The sequence below is a fragment of the Mobula hypostoma genome, chromosome 30 (genome assembly GCF_963921235.1).
Source record: "Mobula hypostoma chromosome 30, sMobHyp1.1, whole genome shotgun sequence".
Classification (NCBI taxonomy): Eukaryota; Metazoa; Chordata; class Chondrichthyes; order Myliobatiformes; family Myliobatidae; genus Mobula; species Mobula hypostoma.
In genome coordinates this window covers 20,228,379-20,248,761 of record NC_086126.1, presented here as the reverse complement: position 1 = coordinate 20,248,761, position 20,383 = coordinate 20,228,379, and the positions used below count along the sequence as shown (strand labels likewise).

Here is a 20,383-nt window from a genome sequence, read left to right as displayed (position 1 = left end):
TCTCAGAGGCTGTGAGCAGCTGACGAGCTGCCATTTATCACAGAAAACCAGCAGTTAAGCCATTGAAATTTAAATGCATAATCTTGGGACCACTGTTATCTTAGAGATTAAAATCACAGCTTCAACAATTGCAAATGATTAATAATCTCCTCACGAATCACTTTCTGATTTCTCTTTCATTCCATGCTGTTTGTGGCGTACCTCCAACACTAACATCAGTAAATAGTCACTTGATTGCACACAACAGGAATAATTACTGTTTCCCAGCTCTTGTTCACAGGTTTAATACTGGTTTACTCTGCAGGGTAAATAAAAATTCAATAATTAATTTTTTTTTAAAACTGAGATCTAGTTACTGGCACAGACAATACTAATTATATTTCAGCGGGGTAGTAGTTTGTCATCGAACGGAGTGTACATGAAACGGTGGGACCATGGTGTCAGCATTGTTTATTCGATCTGTCATTATGCAAGTTATCTGCAAAAAGACAATTGCCAGCTGATGGTCTTTAATGGCATCTCACCACACGAGACGGTAACCAGGCTGTGCGTCATGCATTCTGCACATCTCCAAGCTCGGAGCACAGAGTCTGGGTGACGTACACTACTGTGCTAAAGTCTTGGGCACATATATATCACTGGGGTGTCTCAGACTTTAGCACAGTACTGTATTTATCAACGTGGAGTGGAGAGACAGTTTGTAAATCTGGCGAGAGCAAAGGATGTTGAGAGTGGTGAGGGTGGAGCGCCGTGGGAGGGGTGTGGGACAGGTGGCAGAGAAGGAGTGTCAGGGGTGGGTACAGACACACCCAGCCCTGAGACACCAGGCAAGGTCATTTAATTCCAAACAATTGGTTTATTGATCATTACAGAATGTCTCTCTGGTGCTTCCTGCTCCCTCCCCTCTCCCTTCCCCTTTTCCCAACCATGATTCCCCTCTCCCTGCCCCCTTCCCACTCTCAGTCCACAATAGAGACCCAGATCAGAATCAGGTTTATCATCACTCACATATGTCAGGAAATTTGTTTTTTTTTGCGAAGTGTAATACATGTAATTACTACAGCACTGTGCGAAAGTCTTACGCATCCTAGCCGTATATATGTGCCTATGACTTTTGCAGAGTACCATATACCCCTAAGCATGTTTTCCGTTCCTCACCCACCAAAGGTCCAACACACTCCCACTCCAAACCAGGTCCCCACGATCTGGCTTGGACACCTCATCCCAGTCCACACACAAAATGCTGGAGGATCTCAGCAGGTCTATGGAAAAGAATAAACAGTCAACTTTTCGGGCCGTGACCCTTCACCCACAGCTGTATTCCCCGCCGGGAACTTTCCTCCTGATGTCATACCAATCCCTAAATTTCCCACATGTCCCGCCTTTCCTTCCTTTCCGAGACCCGAGATAACTTCCACATATGGACACACACCCTTCATCTCTAAAGCCTTTCCTTCCAGAACTTCTCCTGTCCCAGAAGGTGACTCTCTGTATGTGATTCGATGCCCACATTACAGCCATTCAGGAAACTAGAATTCATAGCTGCAGAATTTACAAATCATTACCCAGAAATTCCTCCCAAACGCACAACCTCGTCGTCACTTGGAGGCTTGTGGGCTTCAATGCCCCGAAGAGCTATGTTGGCTGGAGTTAGGGTCTTGGTAAGGTCACCCATACCAAACAGGTCAAAGGGTAGAGGACTGTTACGTACCCCGTAACTGGGTTGCCAAACCAGCAGAAATGGACCACTTAGTTGAAGTCTGAATTACTGGAACTAAGAAAGTTTTATTAAAGAAACAACAACACAGTACTCTAATCATAAATGCAACAGGTTAGCAATGATAAAACACACATGTACACAGAACTAGGATAATAGGATCAATCAAGCTCTATTGCAGTCTAGGGGTAAAATGATCAGTCTCAAGTGACACAGAGTTCAGTTCAGTTTAGTTCAGTTCGCAGTAATCGCCGTCGTGCCGTTGGGGAGGGAGAGAGAGAACGAATGAATATGCAAATTGGATTCCAAACAGACCTTCAATTTTCTTCGCAGTTAGCTTTTGGGCGAGCCCTTTGTAATGTCTTCTGAGGTCACCGACTGTGACCCCTTCGTTCCAGATGCGATCGTTCTTCTGCGGTGAACCCGGCACTCAGGCAAGGCCGGACACACACACCAGGTTCCCGCCGATCCGTACCTTTCTACCCTGTGCGTCTATGGTCGGTTCCGCGACCAGACCTCCAAAACTCCCACCAACTTGTGGGGGCACACCGCTTCCAGGGTCTCGTTACCTCGTGGTGCCGTGGTGTGTGTTGCCTTAGCGAACCTGTCCCTTTTATCCCCCTGCTGGGGTATCACCTGTCCATCAAACTTCAAACAGTTCAGGTTCAAAGCAATCGGTCTCTGACAATACTCGGAACTGTGTCTCCTTTTCGTTAATCCCTCTCGTCTCTCTCTTATTAGCATTTTGAATGTTCCCCCATTGTCCTCTTATCAGCATCAATCTTCTGATAATTTGGTCTGTTGTCACAGGACAGACTAAGAGTGGTTAAGACTAAGGTTCTGGGGCTCAGCTCTGGGCTAACAACCCTGACTGGTCAGACAACACTGTGACAAAACCAGCAATGAAGAATCCTTCTGCATCTGAGCACAGTATTCCTGAGTCTCCACCCGGGACTTGCATGGTGGACAGTCGTGTAAACTGAGAGGAAGCTACAGACACAATGAACGCCACACCAGATGGAGGACCCACATTGCTCTCCTAAATGTAAGGGGCATTATCGGCTGGAGAGACCCAGAAATTTGATAAATGGAATAAAATATGCACTCACTGAATTTATGTGGAAAAAAAAGTAAGGACATAAACATAGAATTTACTTTTCCTCAGCTTGTGTCCCTGGATGCAGGGGCTAATGATAAAGCGACACTTTATGGACAATGTAATACAGCTGTCCGCTGGCCTGCAGGTCACCCTGGGGTAAGGTGTAGCACCTGCTTAGCCCCCGCTCAGGGTGACGTGAAGCCGTGGGATCAGGTGGTGGATGGTGGTATGAGCAGCCGGTGCAGATCACAAGTCCTGGTTATGTGACCACTGACACCAGGTAAACACTCTCTGAAGAGTATTGATAGTGGCTGGGGTCACCCGTCTTGTAAAGACACTGCCCAGGAGGCGGCAATGGCAAACCACTTCTGTACAACACAGCAAAAAGGGAACAAACAGACCCCCAATTCTGACACAAGTGTTGCCTGTGGAAGATTTCCTGATATATCACTTCACACAGCTCTTTTGAGCTCTCGCAATCACCCATGGAGGGACGTATGCAAGATGAACAACTGAAATTGCAAGGACAGGACAGAGAACGAGCGCAGTGTGACATCCTCAGATCTGGGTGCAAAGGTTGATGTTCAAATAGGAACTGGATGTTGTTTTCACAGAAACTCACAGCTCAGTATCATTTCTTTCTGTTGGTCAGGGCTTTGGCAAATGGAAACTCTCTACACTGTAAACTCCTCATCATTCTGCTAAATCCCCCTCTTGAGAACAACAGCAGCTCTGATGTCCCTCAGCCCTGGTCCTATCCTGGTAAATCTCCATGGCCCGGGCGTGGTGTGCACAGTGGATAAGACCAGACGATACAGGAGTAGCCGGGGTGTGGTGTGTACTGTGGATAAGACCGGAAGGTACAGGAGTAGCCGGGGTGTGGTGTGTACAGTGGATAAGACTGGACGGTACAGGAGTAGCCGGGGTGTGGTGTGTACAGTGGATAAGACTGGACGGTACAGGAGTAGCCGGGGTGTGGTGTGTACTGTGGATAAGACTGGACGGTACAGGAGTAGCCGGGGTGTGGTGTGTACTGTGGATAAGACCGGAAGGTACAGGAGTAGCCGGGGTGTGGTGTGTACTGTGGATAAGACCGGAAGGTACAGGAGTAGCCGGGGTGTGGTGTGTACTGTGCATAAGACTGGACGGTACAGGAGTAGCTGGGGTGTGGTGTGTACTGTGGATAAGACTGGAAGGTACAGGAGTAGCCGGGGTGTGGTGTGTACTGTGGATAAGACTGGAAGGTACAGGAGTAGCCGGGGTGTGGTGTGTACTGTGGATAAGACTGGAAGGTACAGGAGTAGCCGGGGTGTGGTGTGTACTGTGGATAAGACTGGAAGGTACAGGAGTAGCTGGGGTGTGGTGTGCACCGTGAATAAGACTGGACGGTACAGGAGTAGCTGGGGTGTGGTGTGTACTGTGGATAAGACTGGAAGGTACAGGAGTAGCTGGGGTGTGGTGTGTACTGTGGATAAGACTGGAAGGTACAGGAGTAGCCGGGGTGTGGTGTGTACTGTGGATAAGACCGGAAGGTACAGGAGTAGCCGGGGTGTGGTGTGTACTGTGGATAAGACTGGACGGTACAGGAGTAGCCGGGGTGTGGTGTGTACTGTGGATAAGACTGGAAGGTACAGGAGTAGCCGGGGTGTGGTGTGTACTGTGGATAAGACTGGACGGTACAGGAGTAGCCGGGGTGTGGTGTGTACTGTGGATAAGACTGGAAGGTACAGGAGTAGCCGGGGTGTGGTGTGTACTGTGGATAAGACTGGACGATACAGGAGTAGCCGGGGTGTGGTGTGTACTGTGGATAAGACTGGAAGGTACAGGAGTAGCCAGGGTGTGGTGTGTACTGTGGATAAGACCAGACGGTACAGGAGTAGCCGGGGTGTGGTGTGTACAGTGGATAAGACCGGAAGGTACAAGAGTAGCCGGGGTGTGGTGTGTACAGTGGATAAGACCGGAAGGTACAGGAGTAGCCGGGGTGTGGTGTGTACTGTGGATAAGACCGGAAGGTACAAGAGTAGCCGGGGTGTGGTGTGTACTGTGGATAAGACTGGACGGTACAGGAGTAGCCGGGGTGTGGTGTGTACAGTGGATAAGACTGGACGGTACAGGAGTAGCCGGGGTGTGGTGTGTACTGTGGATAAGACTGGAAGGTACAGGAGTAGCCGGGGTGTGGTGTGTACTGTGGATAAGATTGGATAGTACAGGAGTAGCCGGGGTGTGGTGTGTACTGTGGATAAGACTGGACGGTACAGGAGTAGCCGGGGTGTGGTGTGTACAGTGGATAAGACCGGAAGGTACAGGAGTAGCCGGGGTGTGGTGTGTACTGTGGATAAGACTGGACGGTACAGGAGTAGCCGGGGTGTGGTGTGTACAGTGGATAAGACTGGACGGTACAGGAGTAGCCGGGGTGTGGTGTGTACTGTGGATAAGACTGGAAGGTACAGGAGTAGCCGGGGTGTGGTGTGTACTGTGGATAAGATTGGATAGTACAGGAGTAGCCGGGGTGTGGTGTGTACTGTGGATAAGACTGGAAGGTACAGGAGTGGCCGGGGTGTGGTGTGTACCGTGGATAAGACTGGAAGGTACAGGAGTAGCCGGGGTGTGGTGTGTACTGTGGATAAGACCGGACGGTACAGGAGTAGCCGGGGTGTGGTGTGTACTGTGGATAAGACCAGATGGTACAGGAGTAGCCGGGGTGTGGTGTGAACAGTGGATAAGACCGGAAGGTAGAGGAGTAGGATCAGGCCATTCGACCCATCGGCTGCCTGACCATGGTTGATTTATTATCCAGAATTCTACACAAGTGCATTTACAAAGAAAGCACAGGATCGCCTCTGCTCCTTTAGGAGTTTGTGGAGATTCAGAATGACATCTAAAACTTCTGTGGATGTGCGGTGGAGAGTATATTGACTGATTGCATCACAGCCTGGTGTGGAAACACAAATTCCCTTGACAGGAAAATCCTGCAAAAAGTTGCGGTTACGGCCCAGTCCATCACGGGTAAAGCCCTTCCCACCATCGAGCACGTCTGCATGAATGTGATTTTCCCACATCCCTTCACAATGGGAGTTTATTGATCCTTGTCATCTCCTCTTACACTCACTCACCCTGAACCTCTTGCACCCCGTCGTTGTATCGGTTGTTAATCACAGCCACTGCACACATTCAGTCCAACCTCTGCCCGGGATTGGGTCTTTATCACCAACACATCAGCTTCAAGTGCCTTAGATCCTCTCGATTAAACAGTATTAAAACCTGCTTCAGTTTGGAGAATTGGCCATTTGGAATGGGACATCAGACAAGACAATCAGTTATTGTCAGCGCCCATGCTGGCAGCCTACCCAGCCAGAACTCAAGGCCGATGCTGAGTTTGGTACTGATCAGCGTTTTTAGGCCTTTCAGTTGTTACCCAACACTGTGAATGAAAAAGTTACAGACAGTAGTCTTTTGAAATCAGCAACATTCAAGCTGTTTGTCACCAACACACCAGCTTCAAGTCCATTAAAACCTGCTTCAAATTGGAGAATCAGCCATTAGGAACAGGACATCGGATTAGACGATCAGTAATTGTCACCGGCGGACTAACACTACAAAACCTCAAGGCTGATGCCCTGTTTAGTGCTGGTCACCATTCTGAGTTGTAGACAGTGCCGTGAACTGAAAAGTTACAGACAGTAAAAACCTCCGAGAGAGTCACTTTCAGGCTGTTTGTCAACAACACAAACACAGCAGCCAGTCAGCTTCAAGAGCATTAAATCCTCTCAATTAAAACCTGCTTCAATCAGCCATCAGGAATCAGACACCAGATAAGACCATCAGTACCTGTCAGCTCCCCTGCCACCGGCAGACACTCTCCAATCAATATTCCATCGGGAAACAATTCCCATCCAGGGCACATATCTCCTCCTTGGCTCCAGTCAAACACAAATTCATGATAAACATGCCACAGCAAGCTGAGGATCCTACCTTGACCCCTCGTATCCTGAATTCAGCAAGGGCTCGGTTCAACTTGGAGGCAGCGGTGGGGTGATCTTTGCCGTGGGCGATGACCTTGACCAGCAGCGAGTCGTAATGTGGTGAGATCACTGCTCCCTGAAACGCGGAGGCGATGTCCAAGCGAATCCCCATCCCTTCTCCGCTGCGGAAAACCTGGTGAAAAGAAACGGATTGAAATGGCGTCCCGGCAACACGTGGCGGACAAACGTCATTAGGGGTTGTGTTGTGTGTCCCCAAGGACCACAGTAGCGAATGCCCACATCCCTCCAGGATCACGCAACGTGAGGGAACCCCTCACTGCACCTATTGTACAGGAGGAGAGGGAGCTTTGACAAAGCGCACTGAGTGCGTGCACCCCCCTCCTCTCCTACCCCGGCCCAGCGCCCAGTCACACTTTCCGTGCTCGCAACGCAGGGCGTGAGCCAGCTTGCACAGACTGAGAGGGCAGCAGGTTTGACAGTAGGTCCTGCTACGCGTGGGATGGGACCGACGTAACCCTTTTGTGGCAGGAGGGCCCGAGCAGTCTCCACCGGGTTCTCAAGCTCCCAGTTACTGCAGTGGGCCTCAGATCGATAATTGTGCAGTCAGGCTTGTGGTAGAGCCCGCCCTGTGAGAAATACACCGATGTTTCAAACCATTAATTACCCCTGGCGTGCTGAAACTTTAATTTCCCATGTTCCCTCAGATGCCTCCGAGTAATTATGAAATTATAATGAAACCATTGCTGTATCAGTGCAGGAATCCATATTTTTAATAAATACCATACTATTGAGAGAAGAGAAGTTGAAGTCCAAGATCTCCAGAGCTGCACTCAGTGGCCACTTTATTAGGGACACCTGTACACCTGCTCGTTAATGCAAATATCTCATCAGCCAATCACGTGGCAGCAACCCAATGTATAAAAGCATGCAGACACGGTCAAGAGGTTCAGTTGTTGTTCAGACCAAACATCAGAATGGAGGAGAAATGTGATCTAACTGACGCTGGCCATGGAATGATTGTTGGTGCCAGATAGGGTGGTTTGAGTATCTCCTGTGATTTTCACACACAACAGTCTTTAGAGTTCACAGATGGTGCGAAAACAAAAAAAAAATACATACAGAGAGAAGCAGTTCTGTGGGCAAAAATGCTTTGTTAATGAGAGACGTCAGAGGAGAATGGTCAGGCTGGTTCAAACTGACAGGAAGGTGACAGTAACTCAGATAACCACACGTTACTACAGTGGTGTGCAGAAGAGCATCTCTGAACGCACAACACGTTGAACCTTGAAGTGGACGGGTTGTGAAGACCACAAACATACACTCAATGTAGGGGGTGTGAGAGAGGGTGATGGTCCTCAAGGCTGAACAACAGCTTCTTCCCCATCATCATCAGATTGTTCAACCCAACTGGAAAACTCTACTTGGACCTCCGTCTGTATTTTGCTTGACTAGTGTTAATGTCGATTTTTGCGTATTGCATCCTGAAAGTGATGTATAACAGCAAGGAAGACCGTCAGCGCTCGCAGCGAGGTCCGGAACAGCTGGAAAAATGGGCCGAAAGGTGGCAGATGGAATTAAATGCAGACAAGTGTGTGGTGTTGCACGTCGGTAGAACCACCAAGGGTGGGTCTTACACAGAGAACGGTCGGGCACTGAGGAGTGTGGTAGAACAAAGGGATCTGGGAACACAGGTCCATATTTCATTGAAAGTGGCATCAGAGGTAGATTGGGTCGTAAACAAAGCTTTTGGCACATTGGCCTTCATAAATCGAAGTATTGAGTACAGGAGATGGGATGTTATGTTGAAGTTGTGTAGGACATTGATGAGGCCTAATTTGGAGTATTGTGTGTGCAGCTTTGGTCACCTACCTACAGGAAACATGTAAATAAGGTTGAAAGAGTGCAGAGAAAACTTACAAGGATGTTGCTGGGACTGGAGAACCCAATTTAGAAGGAAAGACTGATTAAGTTCGAACTTTATTCCTTGAAATGTAGAAGATTGAGAGGAGATTTTATAGAGGTGTACTAAATTATGAGTGGTATAGATAGGGGTAAATTCAAGCAGGCTTTTCCTAGTGAGGTTGGGTGGGACTATAACCAGAGGTCATGGTTTAAGGGTGAATGGTGAAAAGTTTAAGGGGAACATGAGGGGAAACCTCTTCAGTCAGACGGTCGTGAGATTGTGCAATGAGTTTCCAGCAGAAGTTTAAGAGAAGTTTGGAAAGGCACATGGATCTGTGGAGGGCAATGGTCCAGGTCAATGGGATTAGACAGTTTAAATGGTTTAGCATGAACTCGATGGGCCAAAGGGCCTGTTTCTGTGCTGTACTATGACTCTTACGTCTGTTAATTTTTGTTTATGTTAATTGACAGCATATGGGCCCATATTGTGACAATTAATTATTTAATGAGGTTATTTATTTGGGTACTGTGTGGAATAGGCCCTTTCAGCCTTCGAGCCACGCCGCCCAGAAATCTTTAACCCTAGCCTAACCACGGGACCATTTACAGGCACCAGTGAACCTGCCAACCAGTTTGTCTTTGGACTATGGCTGGGAACTGGAGCACGCGGACGAAACCCACATGGTCACCGGGAAAACTTACAACCTCCTTACAGACCACAGCGGGAACTGAACCCGGGGGCTGTCTGCACTGTAAAGCTACCGCACCACCCCATATTAATTACTTTGGTAATCAAAAGCCCATCTAACTAATCCCTTCTGCCTACACTTCCTGGACATTCTTGTGCCTAATCATTGAACGTTTCTGCCATATTCATTTCTGTCACCAGCTCTGGCAGTTCATTCCACACAGCCACCCGCTCTCTGTGTAAAACCTCGTCCCGAACATCCCCTTTGAACTTTACCCTTCTCACCCTAACTGCATTCCATGTCTGCAATGTATCGCACACCTGCTACAGAAGAAGAATTTTTCAAGGTATTTAGACCCTGGGTGTGAAGCCCTTGGTAATAATCTTGAGCCTGAGCTCGCCAACATCTCGGGGATCTGTCCTTGCCGCGACATTTCAATACAGTTACAAAGAAGGCACGACAACAGCTATACTTCATTAGGAGTTTAAGGCGATTTGGTTTGTCACCAAAGACACTCGCAAGTTTCTACAGATGTACCGTGGAGAGCGTTCTGACTGGCTGCATCACCGTCCGGTATGGGGAGGAGGGAGGCACTACACAGGATCAGAAAAAGCTGCAGAGAGTTGTAAACTCAGCCAGTTTCATCACTGGCCTCCTCAGCATCCAGGATATTTTCAATAGGCGATACCTCAAAAAGGGGGCATCCATCATTACGGACCCCCATCACCCAGGACAGGCCCTCTTCTCATTGCTACCATCAGGGAGCCTGAAGACACACACTCAACGACTCAGGAACAGCTTCTGCCCCTCTGCCATCAGATCTCTGAATGGACATTGAACCCATGAACACTACCTCACTAATTTTTCTCTTTTTACACTACTGATTTAATTTAATTAAAAAAATATTTCTTATTGTAATTTAATTCTTAAAAAATTATTATGCATTGCCAAGTACTGCTGTGCAAAACAACCAATCTCTTGACATGTGCCACTGATATTAAACCCGATACTGATGCTGAACCTAATCTCTCCTCCTTCCACTTTGTTGTCAGAACTCTCTTTGGTCAAAGCTCTATTTTCAGTTTGCGTGAATCATTTTATTTCAGAGAAACAACACGGCAACAGGCCACTCCAGCCCAAAGTGCCCACGCCACTCCAATTACAGCCACGTCAGCAACTGTCGTACCAACCGGTCTGTCTTTGGAACGTGGCAGGAAACCCGAGTACGCGAAGGAAACCCCTGTGGGCCAGGGAGAATGTACAAACCCTTACAGACAGTGGCACGAAATGGGACCAATCCCCTTACAGACAACGGCAGGAAATGGGACCAATCCCCTTACAGACAACGGCAGGAAATGGGAACAATCCCCTTACAGACAGCAGCAGGAAATGGGAAAAATTCCCTTACAGACAGCGGCAGGAAACAGGAACAATTCCCTTACAGACAGCGGCAGGAAACGGGAACAATTCCCTTACAGACAGCAGCAGGAAATGGGAAAAATCCCCTTACAGACAGTGGCAGGAAACGGGTACAATTCCCTTACAGACAGCAGCAGGAAATGGGAAAAATCCCCTTACAGACAGCGGCAGGAAATGGGTACAATTCCCTTACAGACAGCAGCAGGAAATGGGAAAAATCCCCTTACAGACAGCGGCAGGAAACCGGAACAATTCATAGTCATAGTCATAGTCATAGTCATACTTTATTGATCCCGGGGGAAACTGGTTTTCATTACAGTTGCACCATAAATAATAAATAGAAATAGAACCATAAATAGTTAAATAGTAATATGTAAATTATGCCAGTAAATTATGAAATAAGTCCAGGACCAGCCTATTGGCTCAGGGTATCTGACCCTCCAAGGGAGGAGTTGTAAAGTTTGATGGCCACAGACAGGAATGACTTCCTATGACGCTCTGTGCTGCATCTCGGTGGAATGAGTCTCTGGCTGAATGTACTCCTGTGCCCACACAGTACATTATGTAGTGGATGGGAGACATTGACCAAGATGGCATGCAACTTGGACAGCATCCTCTTTTCAGACACCACCGTCAGAGAGTCCAGTTCCATCCCCACAACATCACTGGCCTTACGAATGAGTTTGTTGATTCTGTTGGTGTCTGCTACCCTCAGCCTGCTGCCCCAGCACACAACAGCAAACATGATAGCACTGGCCACCACAGACTCATAGAACATCCTCAGTATCATCCAACAGATGTTAAAGGACCTCAGTCTCCTCAGGAAATAGAGACGGCTCTGACCCTTCTTGTAGACAGCCTCAGTGTTCTTAGACCAGTCCAGTTTATTGTCAATTCGTATCCCCAGGTATTTGTAATTCTCCACCATGTCCACCCTGACCCCCTGAATGAAAACAGGGGTCACCGGTACCTTAGCTCTCCTCAGGTTTCCCACCAGCTCCTTAGTCTTTTTCACATTAAGCTGCAGATAATTCTGCTCACACCATGTGACAAAGTTTCCTACTGTAGCCCTGTACTCAACCTCATCTCCCTTGCTGATGCATCCAACTATGGCAGAGTCATCCGAAAACTTCTGAAGATGACAAGACTCCGTGCAGTAGTTGAAGTCCGAGGTGTAAATGGTGAAGAGAAAGGGAGACAAGGCAGTCCCCTGTGGAGCCCCAGTACTGCTGATCACTCTGTCGGACACACGTACTGTGGTCTGCCAGTCAGGTAATCAAGAATCCATGATACCAGGGCTTCTCCCCCAGCAGAGCAGGGCGGATGGTGTTGAACGCACTGGAGAAGTCAAAAGACATGACCCTCACAGTGCTCGCTGGCTTGTCCAGGTCGGAATAGACACGGTTCAGCAGGTAGACGATGGCATCCTCAACTCCTAGTCGGGGCTGATAGGCGAACTGGAGGGGATCTAAGTGTGGCCTGACCATAGGCCGGAGCAGCTCCAGAACAAGTCTTTCCAGGGTCTTCATGATGTGGAAGGTCAATGCCACCGGTCTGTAGTTATTGAGGCCGCTGGGGCGCGGCGTCTTCGGCACAGGGACGAAGCAGGACGTCTTCCACAATACAGGAACCCTCCGGAGCCTCAAGCTCAGGTTGAAGACATGGCGAAGTACTCCACATAGCTGAGGGGCACAGGCTTTGAGCACCCTGGTACTGACACCATTTGGTCCTGCAGCCTTGCTTGGGTTAAGACGTTTCAGCTGTCTTCTCACCTGTAGAGCTGTGAAGCCCACCGTGGTGGTTTCATGTGGGGGAGGGGTATGGTCATGAGAGCAGGGTGGGGGACTGTGAGGAGACAGTCCCTTACAGACAGCGGCAGGAAACGGGAAAAATTCCCTTACATAAAGCATCAGGAAACAGGAACAATTCCCTTAGAGACAGAGGCGGGAAACGGGAACAATTCCCTTACAGACAGAGGCAGAAAACGGGAACAATTCCCTTACATACAGCAGCAGGAAACCAGAACAATTCCCTTCCATACAGCAGCTGGAAACGGGAACAATTCCCTTACATACAGCAGCAGGAAAGTGGAACAATCCTCTCACAGACAGCGGCAGGAAATGGGAAAAATTCCCTTACAGACAGTGGCAGGAAACGGGAAAAATTCCCTTACAGACAGCGGCAGGAAACGGGAACAATCCTCTTACAGACAGCGGCAGGAAACGGGAAAAATTCCCTTACAGACAGCGGCAGAAAATGGGAACAATTTCCTTACAGACAGCGGCAGGAAATGGGAACAATCCTCTTACAGACAGCGGCAGGAAACGGGAAAAATTCCCTTACAGACAGCGGCAGAAAATGGGAACAATTCCCTTACAGACAGCGGCAGGAAATGGGAACAATCCTCTTACAGACAGCGGCAGGAAACGGGAACAATTCCCTTACAGACAGCGCAGAAAATGGGAGCCCCGGGGGAAACCGGTGCGGTCCCAGGGAGAACGTGCAATCCCCTTACAGACAGCGACAGGAAACCAGAACAATCTCCTTACAGACAGCGGCAGAAAACGGGAACAATCCCCTTACAGACAGCGGCAGGAAACCAGAACAATCTCCTTACAGACAGCGGCAGGAAACCAGAACAATCCCCTTACAGACAGCGGCAGGAAACCAGAACAATTCCCTTACAGACAGCGGCAGGAAACCAGAACAATCCCCTTACAGACAGCGGCAGGAAACCAGAACAATCCCCTTACAGACAGCGGCAGGAAACCAGAACAATCCCCTTACAGACAGCGGCAGGAAATCGGAGCAATCCCCTTGCAGACAGCGGCAGGAAATCGCAGCAATCTCCTTACAGACAGCGGCAGGAAATGGGAGCCCCGGGGGAAACCGGTGCGGTGCCAGGGAGAACGTGCAATCCCCTTACAGACAGCGGCAGGAAATCGTAGCAATCTCCTTACAGACAGCGGCAGGAAACCAGAACAATCCCCTTACAGACAGTGGCAGGAAATCGGAGCAATCCCCTTGCAGACAGCGGCAGGAAATCGCAGCAATCTCCTTACAGACAGCGGCAGGAAACCAGAACAATCCCCTTACAGACAGCGGCAGGAAATCGCAGCAATCTCCTTACAGACAGCGGCAGGAAATGGGAGCCCCGGGGGAAACCGGTGCGGTGCCAGGGAGAACGTGCAATCCCCTTACAGACAGCGGCAGGAAATCGTAGCAATCTCCTTACAGACAGCGGCAGGAAACCAGAACAATCCCCTTACAGACAGTGGCAGGAAATCGGAGCAATCCCCTTGCAGACAGCGGCAGGAAATCGCAGCAATCTCCTTACAGACAGCGGCAGGAAACCAGAACAATCCCCTTACAGACAGCGGCAGGAAACCAGAACAATCCCCTTACAGACAGCGGCAGGAAATCGGAGCAATCCCCTTACAGACAGCGGCAGGAGACCAGAACAATCCCCTTACAGACAGCGGCAGGAAACCAGAACAATCCCCTTACAGACAGCGGCAGGAAACCAGAACAATTCCCTTACAGACAGCGGCAGGAGACCAGAACAATCCCCTTGCAGACAGCGGCAGGAAATCGCAGCAATCTCCTTACAGACAGCGGCAGGAAATGGGAGCCCCGGGGGAAACCGGTGCGGTGCCAGGGAGAACGTGCAATCCCCTTACAGACAGCGGCAGGAAATCGTAGCAATCTCCTTACAGACAGCGGCAGGAAACCAGAACAATCCCCTTACAGACAGTGGCAGGAAATCGGAGCAATCCCCTTGCAGACAGCGGCAGGAAATCGCAGCAATCTCCTTACAGACAGCGGCAGGAAACCAGAACAATCTCCTTACAGACAGCGGCAGGAAACCAGAACAATCCCCTTACAGACAGCGGCAGGAAATCGCAGCAATCTCCTTACAGACAGCGGCAGGAAACCAGAACAATCCCCTTACAGACAGCGGCAGGAAACCAGAACAATCTCCTTACAGACAGCGGCAGGAAACCAGAACAATCCCCTTACAGACAGCAGCAGGAAATCGCAGTAATCTCTTTACAGACAGCGGCAGGAAATGGGAGCCCCGGGGGAAACCGGTGCGGTGCCAGGGAGAACGTGCAATCCCCTTACAGACAGCGGCAGGAAATCGCAGCAATCTCCTTACAGACAGCGGCAGGAAACCAGAACAATCCCCTTACAGACAGTGGCAGGAAATCGGAGCAATCCCCTTGCAGACAGCGGCAGGAAATCGCAGCAATCTCCTTACAGACAGCGGCAGGAAACCAGAACAATCTCCTTACAGACAGCGGCAGGAAACCAGAACAATCCCCTTACAGACAGCGGCAGGAAATCGCAGCAATCTCTTTACAGACAGCGGCAGGAAATGGGAGCCCCGGGGGAAACCAGTGCGGTGCCAGGGAGAATGTGCAATCCCCTTGCAGACAGCGACAGGAATCGAATCCAGCTGGCTGGCATTGTGTTAACTGCTGAGCCACTCTGCTGCCTGAGTCCACAGAAGCTGACTACCTGCTGAGGTGTTCCAGCAGCCACCATTTTGCCTTCACCTGTAGCACTGTGCAGAACCCGGAGGCACGCCTACACAACTGGGGTGCCTGAGACTTTTGCACAGGACTGTACCTGTCAATGTGGAGCGGAGAGCAAGTTTGTAAATCTGGCACGAGCACGGGATGTTGGGGATGGTGAGGGTGGAGCATCGTGGTGGGGTGTGGCAGAGAAGAAGTGCCAGGGGTGGGTACTGGCATGGGTGCCCTGAGACACCAGGCAAGGTCATTTGATTCCAAGCAATAGGTTAATTGATCATTTCATCTGCAGAAATCCTCTGATCACTCAGCAATAGTTGGGTGGAGGACTTTGTCAACTGGATGTGGTGAGGACCTAAAGGTCCCTGGAGGAGCATCTGAAGGGCAGGCTCAAGTGGGGCACCAACACAGAGGCTGTGTACAAGAAGGGCTAGAGTCACCTCTACTTCCCGAGGAGACTGAGGTCCATGGGAGTATGCAGGCCACTCCTTCACATGCTCTATCACTAATACAATCTTCTATACAGTGGTGTGCTGGGCCAATAACATGGGTGACACCAACAGGCTCAACAAACTAATTACAAAAGCTGGCTCTGTTATAGGAGTCAAATTGGACTCACAGGAGAACAAAGGCTCCTGAGGAAAATCTTGGCAAATCCAGACCGTGTTTCTCACCCTCTGCATGCCACCTTGGCTGAACAGAGGAGCACTTTTAGTAGCAGGCCAAGACAACTGTGCTGATCCAATGGGGTCATTCTTACGCTCAGCCGTCAGGCTCTATAATGAGTCAGCCTACAGCTGGGGAAGTGACGACCCTCTCCTGTTAGACTGTTTGAGGTAACTTATTTTTTATTTTTTCTACTTTCTTCAACAATTTGAATGTTTGTGCACTTGTAATGCTACTGTGACACTGTGATTGCCATTTGGGATCGATAAAGTCTATCTATTACAGAATGTCTCTCTGGTGCTTCCCGCTCCCTCCCCTCTCCCTTCCTCTTTTCCCAACCATGATTCCCCTCTCCCTGCCCCCTTCCCACTCTCAGTCCACAATAGAGACCCAGATCAGAATCAGGTTTATCATCACTCACACATGTCAGGAAACTTGTTTTTTTTGTGGCAGCTGTACAGTGCAATACATAAAATTACTACAGTACTGTGCAAAAGTCTTAGGTAGCCTAGCGATATACAGTATATGTGCCTGAGACTTTTCCACAGGACTGTCTGTCTCATTTGCTCAGGATCTGTTACAGCGGTCATTGCCCAGATCCACCACAACTTGATGGCATCACCATCGATACCTCTAACATCTAGTAATCATTCCCCTCTGTTTCCCCCACCTGCCCACTTTAATTTTGTCTTATTCCCGTGGCCCTCTCCCCTCTTCCCCACCTCCCTCTTGTTCCTCAGCTCCTTTCTTTTCTTCCACAGGCCACCATCCTCTCCTGTTAGATTCCTTCTTCAGCCCTTTACCTCTCCTAATCTATCACCTCCCAGCTTCTCACTTTATCCCCCTCCCCTCCCCACATACTTTCCCCTGCACACCTTCATGATTTTGTGCTTCCTCCCTCCACCTTTTTTATTCTGGGATCTGCCCCCCCTTCCTTTCCAGTCCTGAAGAAGGCTCTCGGCTCGAAACATCGACTGTTTATTCATTTCCGTAGATGTTGCCTGGCCTGCTGAGCTCCCCCAGCATTTTGTGTGTGTTGCTCTGGATTTCCAGCATCTGCAGAATCTCTTGTGGTCATGAGATCACGCAAATGCTCCCCAAGACCCTGAATGAGTGTGAGACGAGAAGGAACTTCCTATCGGAACCTGTAAGAGACGTGCAGCTCAACACTGAGGTTCTCTCGCAAACATTGTTGATGCATGATATGTCGTGGCTTGGCCTGTTGTTCATCAATAACCCAGAGTGTTCCGAGGCACTGAGAGCCTGTCCAGTCCAGGTATCAGCTTCACTCAGCTGTCACCGAGGAGAGAGACAATCAGATTTCCAGTGTGCACACAGCATTACAATTCACACCTTGCATTGGCAAGGCAGGTACTTAATGCCTGGCCACAACAGCGAGAGACAGGATAAATCAGAAATTTCGCACAGTTGAAATCCTGGGGATGTCTCTCAAAAAATCTATTTGAAAGATGTAGCGAGGCAAAATAAGCAATGTGTCTGAGTGGACATGACACAGATTGCCTAGGACTGGCTATGAGGGCTGTCAGGAATGTTAGCTTTCAGGGGTGCAAAAGACCACCCTTCCAGATTTGGTAGCTGTGTGTCTGAGCACAAAGAAAGAGATAAGACCATAAGACACAGGAGCAGAATTAGGCCGTTCAGCCCATTGATTCTGCTCCGTCATTCCGTCCTGGCTGATTTACTGTTGCTGTCAACGCAATTCTCCAGCCTTCACCCCGTGACCTTCAACACCCTTACTAATCAAAACCTACCAGCCTCGGCTTTAAATATAACTAGTGACCTGGCCTGCACAGTCAATTCCACAGATTCACCACCCTCTAGCTAAAGACATTCCTCCTCATCTCTGTTCTAAATGGCCGTCCTTCTATTCTGAGGCTGTGTCCTCTGGTCCTAGACTCCCCCATTATAGGAAACATCCTCTCCACATCCACTCTATCAGTGTCCTCTGGTCCTAGACTCCCCCACTATAGGAAACATCCTCTCCACATCCACTCTATCTGTGTCCTCTGGTCCTCGACTCCCCCACTATAGGAAACATCCTCTCCACATCCACTCTATCTGTGTCCTCTGGTCCTCGACTCCCCCATTATAGGAAACATCCTCTCCACATCCACTCTATCAGTGTCCTCTGGTCCTAGACTCCCCCACTATAGGAAACATCCTCTCCACATCCACTCTATCTGTGCCCTCTGGTCCTAGACTCCCCGACTATAGGAAACATCCTCTCCACATCCACTCTATGTGTCCTCTGGTCCTAGACTCCCCCACTATAGGAAACATCCTCTCCACATCCACACACACAGCTGAAGGCTAGGAGCTGGACTTGGTTTGTCAGAGGCTATTTGAGACGCACACCATTGGGAGCATTTTGGGGGCAGGGGAGTGGTGGGAGCTTATCCCCACTACCTCCTGGCTAAGAAAAGCTCAAGGAAGCCTTCTTTTGGACTATTTATCCACTACTTCAATTGATAGTAATTTTTATGTAAGGCACTATGCTGCTGTCACAAAACAACAAATTTCACAGCTTAAGTCTGTAATAATAAACCTAATTCTGAACTGATTAGTGTCAACAATTCTTCACACGCAAGACTGAATGGCTCCCTCTCTTGCGAATTTCCAAATTTTTTTGAACTGATAAAATGCGTGAATGTTTCGCTCAGTGCTCCGGAACTGATGAGGCAGTTCTCAGTCTTCTGCATCGAGAGTCTGGAGTCATCCATGTGTAAAACGAGGTTCTCCCTGGAGAACACAAGAGAACCAACAGAGACTGTTCGTGGTACTTGACAGTCCTGTACTGAGACTGACTTATTTTCATAATCCTGAATATGTTCTATAACCCTGCCATAAATCCTTAAATCCTAGGGACAGATACAGGCCATTCAGCCCATCTAGTCTGCTGCGCCATTCCATCACGGCTGATTTATTATCCCTCTCATCCCCACTCTCCAGCTTCTCCCCATGACCTTTGACACCCTGACTAATCCAGAACCTAGCAACTCTGCTTTAAATATCCCCAAATGACTCGTCCTTCACAGCCACATGTGGCAGAAAATACCACCGATTCGCCATCCTCGGGCTAAAGAAACTCCTCCTCATTTCTGTCCTCCAAAGGATGGTGTTTAATTCTGAGGCTGTGCCCTCTGGTCCTAGACTCCCCCACTATAGGAAACATCCACTCCACATCCACTCTATCTGTGTCCTCTGGTCCTAGACTCCCCCACTACAGGAAACATCCTCTCCACATCCACTCTATCTGTGTCTTCTGGTCCTAGACTCCCCCACTATAGGAAACATCTTCTCCATATCCACTCTATCTGTGCCCTCTGGTCCTAGACTCCCCCATTATAGGAAACATCCACTCCACATCCACTCTATCTGTGTCCTCTGCTCCTAGACTCCCCCACTATAGGAAACATCTCTCCACATCCACTCTATCTGTGTCCTCTGGTCCTAGACTCCCCCACTATAGGAAACATCCCCTCCACATCCACTCTATCTGTGTCCTCTGATCCTAGACTCCCCCACTATAGGAAACATCCTCTCCACATGCACTCTATCTGTGTCCTCTGGTCCTAGACTCCCCCACTATAGGAAGCATCCTCTCCACATCCACTCTATCTGTGTCCTCTGGTCCTAGACTCCCCCACTATAGGAAACATCCTTTCCACATCCACTCTATCTGTGTCCTCTGGTCCTAGACTCCCCCACTATAGGAAACATCCCCTCCACATCCACTCTATCTGTGTCCTCTGCTATAGAAATCAACTTCTCCATGTCTGCTCTCTCTAGGTCTTTCAATATTCGCAAAGTTTCAATGAGATCCCCCCTCACTCTTCTAAACTCCATTGAGTACAGGCCCAGAGCCATTAAATGCTCTTCACACATTAACACATTCTCAGGATCACTCTTGTGAACCTCCTCTAGACTCTCTCTAATGCCAGTAAATGCTTCCTTAAACAAGGGGCCCAAAACTACTCACAATGCTTCGTGTGGCCTCACTAGTGCTTTATAAAGCCTTAGGGCCCAAAACTGCTCACAATACTCCAAGTGTGGCCTCACTATTACTTTATAAAGCCTTAGGGCCCAAAACTACTCACTATGCTCCAAGTGTGGCCTCACTAGTGCTTTATAAAGCCTTAGGGCCCAAAACTACTCACTATGCTCCAAGTGTGGCCTCACTAGTGCTTTATAAAGCCTTAGGGCCCAAAACTGCTCACAGTACTCCAAGTGTGGCCTCACTATTACTTTATAAAGCCTTAGGGCCCAAAACTACTCACTATGCTCCAAGTGTGGCCTCACTAGTGCTTTATAAAGCCTTAGGGCCCAAAACTGTTCACAATGATCCAAGTGTG

At 49.1% G+C, this 20,383-nt stretch overlaps 1 protein-coding gene across 6 annotated transcripts in view; it reads right to left on the bottom strand.

Annotated features, from left to right (window-relative positions):
- LOC134339794 (pyruvate carboxylase, mitochondrial-like) overlaps positions 1–20,383 on the bottom strand; it is a 978,567-nt gene that overhangs the window by 513,609 nt on the left and 444,575 nt on the right. For all 6 annotated transcript variants that reach the window (XM_063036574.1, XM_063036571.1, XM_063036570.1 and 3 more), the window contains one exon: positions 6,789–6,971. In XM_063036574.1, the coding sequence (XP_062892644.1) occupies positions 6,789–6,971 (183 nt within the window). The remainder of the gene's footprint in view (positions 1–6,788; positions 6,972–20,383) is intronic.